General features: G+C 41.6%; 1 protein-coding gene across 1 annotated transcript in view; it reads left to right on the top strand.

Moving 5' to 3' along the window:
- Positions 1–5,893, top strand: part of DAB1 (Dab, reelin signal transducer, homolog 1 (Drosophila)) — a 316,448-nt gene that overhangs the window by 300,169 nt on the left and 10,386 nt on the right. Inside the window, exons 11-13 of the mRNA XM_015420265.1 lie at positions 398–946; positions 1,956–2,083; positions 4,831–4,929. Coding sequence (XP_015275751.1) covers positions 398–946; positions 1,956–2,083; positions 4,831–4,914 — 761 coding nt within the window. The 3' untranslated portion in view covers positions 4,915–4,929. The remainder of the gene's footprint in view (positions 1–397; positions 947–1,955; positions 2,084–4,830; positions 4,930–5,893) is intronic.

The raw sequence follows: 5,893 nt of genomic DNA, 5'->3' as shown, positions 1-5,893 counted from the left end.
CTGAGCTTTCCTCAGCAAAGTACAAGTAAGCCCTGGTCTGTCTGGGTGAGTACAAGAGCATTCTAGATCTTCTGGAAAAGTGGATAGAGTTCAAGAGGAGAGGCAAACATGGCATATTGAGAAACCTTTTTTCTTGCAGTTATGTAAAAGAGAATACATCCCTATTAAGATAATTTAGTTTTGCACATGGTCCAGGAATAAAAATAACATGTTAACATGCCTCTGTAATCTTTGCCATCAGGCACAATTTTAGTGGAGCTGTTAGTGTTTCAGCAGAAGACATCTCTACAAAGTCCCTTTGATTCCTCATTTGTATATCTACACGACTTTTCTTCCTTCGGTGCCCTGTTTTTGCTATTCCTGTTCTGAAATTATACCCACTCTCTTTCCCCTGAAGGTTATGTTGCAATGGGAGCTGTCCTGCCCTCCTTCTGGGGACAACAACCACTGGTTCAACAACCACTGGCCATGGGTGCTCAGCCTCCAGTTGCTCAGGTGATGCAAGGAGGACAGTCAATTGCATGGGGACAGCCTGGGATATTTTCTCCCACCCAGCAACCATGGCCATCTGTAGCTGGTCAGTTTCAGCCTGCTGCCTTCATGCCAACACAAACTGTTTTGCCTTTACAAGCAGCCATGTTTCAAGGTACCGTTGCTCCCATTGCTACTGTTCCACCTACAAGTGATTCCACCAGAGCAAGTCCACAGACAGATAGGCCTAGGCAAAAGGCAGGAAAAGAAATATTTAAAGATTTCCAGATGGCTCAGCCTCCGCCAGTGCCATCACGAAAACCAGATCAGCCTTCCCTCAGTTGTACCTCAGAGGCCTTCTCCAGTTACTTTAACAAAGTTGGGATGGCACAGGAAGCAGATGATTGTGATGACTTTGACATCTCTCAGTTAAATTTGACTCCTGTGACTTCTACAACGCCATCAACGAACTCACGTGAGTACACCCATTTTTTCTCCTGCAACTTTCTACAAAATGTTTCCCTTTTCTGAGCTGTACCCATGTGGAGCACAGGCATGGTCATAAGAGCCCTTGTATATAATTAAAAGTGTCTTTAAAGCTGGAGAAACATACAGTTAAGGATAACCACACCAAAGCCCATGGAAAACTGCTATTATAGATTACTTTAGGGAATTTAATTTTTGAAAGACAGTGTAATAAGCATAAGACCTGTCTTTCCTGTAATCATCTAGAGCTGGTATTTTCATCAGTATTCCTATGTCTTACAGAAATTTGTAGTGACATGCTCTAGGTTCCCCCCCCCAGTGGTTGTTACATGTGGGACAATTGGGGATTGCTGATTTTGGTTTAGTAATTAATCAACCTTACACAATTATTGTGATAACATTGTTGCAAAAACATTTTGTGTGAACTGACCCTAAATTTAGACTTTTTGTCTTGCTTTGTACTGCTGATAACAGAATTTGTATGCAAGACAGTGACATTTTTCTTTGTAGTCTAAGCTTAGACATTTTGGTTTGAAGCTGTGACAGTAATTTGTTCTGGGTCATCATCACTGCACTGCTACAACTTTACCTAACTGCATTCCCTCTGACAGGAGATATCCGGTGTACCACTGCTAACCAGACCAGTTAATGTGTCAGTGTGTCAGTGAGCATCAGCTGTTTTTAAAAAGGAACACATTCCAACTGTATTAATATTTAGAAAAACTGTGTGACTGTCAGGTTGACATTAATAGTCTCACTATGCAGTAGTAGCACTATGTAATTATAAAAAGAAAATTGACCAAGTACTTACTTTGTTGACATATTTGTCATAATATATGTGTGATGTGGTTGCTCAGTATTTGCAAACAGATTTGAAGTAACACAGTGGGAAAGCAGTAATCAGGTCCACCCAGGTCCACACAGCCTCCTCCAACAAAACTTCAGCAGGTGCTAAGAGGATGTTTAGTACTGACGCAATTTCTTGCTGATGTCTTTAGCTCCCACTCCTGCTCCTAGACAAAGTTCTCCATCCAAATCCTCAGCATCCCACACCAGTGACCCTGCTGCAGATGACCTCTTTGAAGAGGGTTTTGAAAGTCCAAGCAAAAGCGAAGAACAGGAAGCGGTGAGTGGTGCTACCTCCAAACATTAACCCAGAATTACTCATTGTGTTGGTGCTAATACTAACTGAACAGGTCTTCAAAATAAAATAGTGTAAACTTCAGGATGCAGCTATTAAAACATTTTCAGTAGAACAGTTTAAAAGGAACTGGCCAAGTTCAGACTGGCAGTTTGCCCCGATATAGGCGCATGTGAGGAACATTTCACAAGCGGATTAAAGGGGCCGTTCACACAAGCACATCTGTCCAGTGTTCCCCACCCGTACTCAACCCGTCTTGTAGCACTTGCCTCCCGGGTTTAAAAGATACCTGGTGAAAGTGGTAGCAAACTGTGGAGAGCCCATTTATCCCGCTTCATTCCGCTTCCCGGAAGTGTGAATGCTAACCGCTAAAAGCCGGGAATGGCCCGCGTTAATAATGTGTGCCAGCTATGCTGACTGACCTCCTAGCTTCACTCTGATACCAGGAAGGTGCAGGTGATTACCTTGAAGAGGGGGTAGTGATGTTGCCGGATGTGCCTACGGCCCAGAGCAGCCAGATCCTGCCCTATTTGCCACTGTGCCTAGGCGCCCATGAGTCTAGGCGTCTGCCACGAGGAAAATGCCACTTACAGCCGCACCTCCGGGCCAACAGTGTGAATGCTCCCTTGTGCCTCCTCCCAGTATGCTCCTGCATCAGTCCACGCAGTGTGGCCAGGAAAACCCAGAACAGTTTGTTCCAGCTCTTTTTTGCAACGACTCCCTCCCGCTTCAAACTGCCAGTCTGAACTCGGCCACTGAATCAGACTATAAGTATAGACATTTTCCTAGCTCTTGCTTAAATACAATATAAGGATAAATAAATCCCAAAGTAAATTACAGAAATAAAACCTTGTTGGTTACATTGAGTATACCACCAGCTGCCAAAAATGAATAAATAAACTCAGTATCTGTTCTGCTTTCATTTTATTTCCCTTTCAATAGAATTGGGGGGAAATATGACCAAAACATTGTTAGAATGTATGAATATTTTTTAAATATTACAAATGGGTGGGTATGAAACACTGCAGGGCATTTGAATGCATGAGAATTGAAGAATAAATGGAATATGGAGTTGTAGAAAATTGAAACCAATGTTATATCATTTTTTCCCACTCGTATGGGTCACTTTGGTGCCACTTTTTGGTGACGCATTAAGCCTTAAGCATCCCTACCAATGGTTTCAGGGAGTCAAGGGGCTTATTTGTGCTATCTTTTTCTCTTGTGTGAGAAATGACTCAAGATATAAACTCACAGTTGTCCTCACTAAATTTCACCCTTGGCCTATCACAGCAGAGCAAGGCAGAGTTATGGTCTTCACAGAGTGGAACATGCCTTTGTTCTCCTCAACCTTCAGAACGTTCTCTTGGCTGCTCACAACTAATGTAAATTAAGGAAATCAGAATGTTTTTTAACTCTCTCTCTACACTGTAATCCCATCCTCCACTTTCCCCATCATCACAGAAGTGTGCTTATAGTTTGAAACTATTTCTGACTTTGGAATGATGTGCTACTGAAGCAAAATTATATGAATTAAAATAGAAGACAACACACATTAGCTTATCACTGAGATCTACATGTTAGCTTATTCAGTCTATTTGTGTATTCCTGTCTGCTACAGTTTTCTATTGAAATGCTCTTTCCTGGTCTATTAGTGTGTGTCTGCACCTCTTAGAAGTGGCAGGATTTAGAACGAGTTGCTGCAAAGTAGATTTAAAAACCAGGAACGTTGTATGACACAAAATGATCCTTTGATGATGCCACAACTGTGCCTTCAGAATAAGATATAAGGAACAGAAAAGGCACAGGTTATTTTGCTCATCATAATACTGACCCAGTACTAGAGATCAAGGGCATTCTGTTAATGACATTTGGGAAATAAAACTAAACACAGAGCAGTGGGTGGTGCCAATGAGAAGAAATGTAGTTGATCAGTCTAACTTTACAGCTTAAATTGAATGACACAAGTAGTGACTGCTAGCATAACTCTTATCAGGAGACAGCAACAGCATGATGTTACCTACAACTTTGTTGGCTAGCTGTTTAGATCTGCCATTTCAGCCCGAGGACAGAGCCAGTTTTGATCCCTCAAGATAGCTGCCTCTTTGCATGGTAAATGCAGGGGAATGACTGATGACATCTTAGGACATACTCCCCATATACCCTCAGAGCATGGCTTTTTTCCTTAGATTCTGTGAGGCTTCTGTACAACTTGTTGGGCCAAAATAAATAAAGTGAATTTGGTACTGTGAGACAAAAATGAGAAATCCACCTACAAGCAGGCTAATGCACACAAACCCTGGCTTTATTGTGTTAGAGTTCAGTTTACTTTTATCATGGCTTCTGTCCTTCAACAAGCTGTGTATGGGAACACCTGGATTGCTTTGTATTTCTGAAAAAAAATGTAGGTGTTATAAATGTGTTATAATGCGAACAGTCAGACTCTGACCATGGCAGCTATCTCACCACAAACTGGAGCCCCTAATTGGGCAAGTGTAAAATGTATCCACACACAAGGCATTTTGAAACAGAAATAGAAAGCTGTGATTCAAAAAAACTCTCCCTCAGTTAGCTTTGTTACCCTATCCAGTGGACTTAGTCCTAGAAATATCTCTCATAGTATAACTTTTATCAGTAGTATTCACGATGAAGTGAACAGATAACATGAAAATAATCTCTGACTTTGTTTCAATTTCTATTGCTGAGAAAAAAGATGTTATGTTCTTATATTCTAGCCTGATGGATCTCAGGCCTCATCCAACAGTGATCCATTTGGTGAGCCCATTGGTGAAACTGTAAGTCCACAGGGCGATAGCTAGATAGCGCAGGTTGGGGTAGGTATCTGTCCTTTTCTCTCTCATGATTTTGAGCTATTCACTTCCACCATTGCCTGCCGTCATTTACATTTATGCATGGCTTATATATAGATATAATTCCTCGTCTCACTTCACTATCTTTCACCCTCACTGATGTATCCCTAGTCATTAATACTATTTTTAAGTAGTGCATATTACAGACATTTTGGAACAACAATACAACCTGGGGGACAGGGAATCTCTCTCTCTCTCTCTCTCTCTCTCTCTCTCTCTCTCTCTCTCTCTCTATCTCTATCTCTATCTCTATCTCTATCTCTATCTATCTATCTATCTATCTATCTATCTATACACACACACATATATATATACATACATACACTGTGAAATTAAAGATTGTCAACATTTATCACAAAAGCTATCAATTCTATGTGACAGTCTACACTTTTTGACAATCATATGTAGCATTTCATATATATATCCCCTCCGGTATATATAATTCTATTTTGGTCATGGACTCCCCTGAACATTCCAACACGCTCCAAAATCAGTTCGTTCTCTGATCTGTCATTCAGAGGGTCTCCCTATCCACTGGCTGCTTTGCCTGAGTCCTGCCTCCAACATTCTAAACAGTTTGCTCTTCCTCTCCCCCCCCCACAGCCAGTCAGAACACAGAGGTCATTTGCATATGTGGCCTGATTCGCCTTTGCCTCGGAACACAGAGGTCATTTGCATATGCGGCCTCACTGGCCTTTCCCTCTAACATTCTAAACAGTTTGCTATTGAAGTTCTGAGGTAAAATTAATTTCCCCTTAGTGTCTGTTGGGGGAAACCATGGTTGCAAATCTCCAGGTGAAGGCTAAAGATAACTCAGAAATAAAACTGCTTTCCAGATGGCAGAGATCAGTTCCCCTGGAGAAAATGGTGGACTCTGTGTCCTTATATCCTGCTGAGATGGCCCCTGTATGACAGCCAATGTGACGTA

This window comes from Gekko japonicus, unplaced genomic scaffold (assembly GCF_001447785.1).
Source record: "Gekko japonicus isolate JY-2015 unplaced genomic scaffold, Gekko_japonicus_V1.1 scaffold284, whole genome shotgun sequence".
In the NCBI taxonomy this organism is placed as follows: Eukaryota; Metazoa; Chordata; class Lepidosauria; order Squamata; family Gekkonidae; genus Gekko; species Gekko japonicus.
Note: the sequence above shows the minus strand (reverse complement) of the source record. Positions and strands in the feature narration are given on the sequence as shown.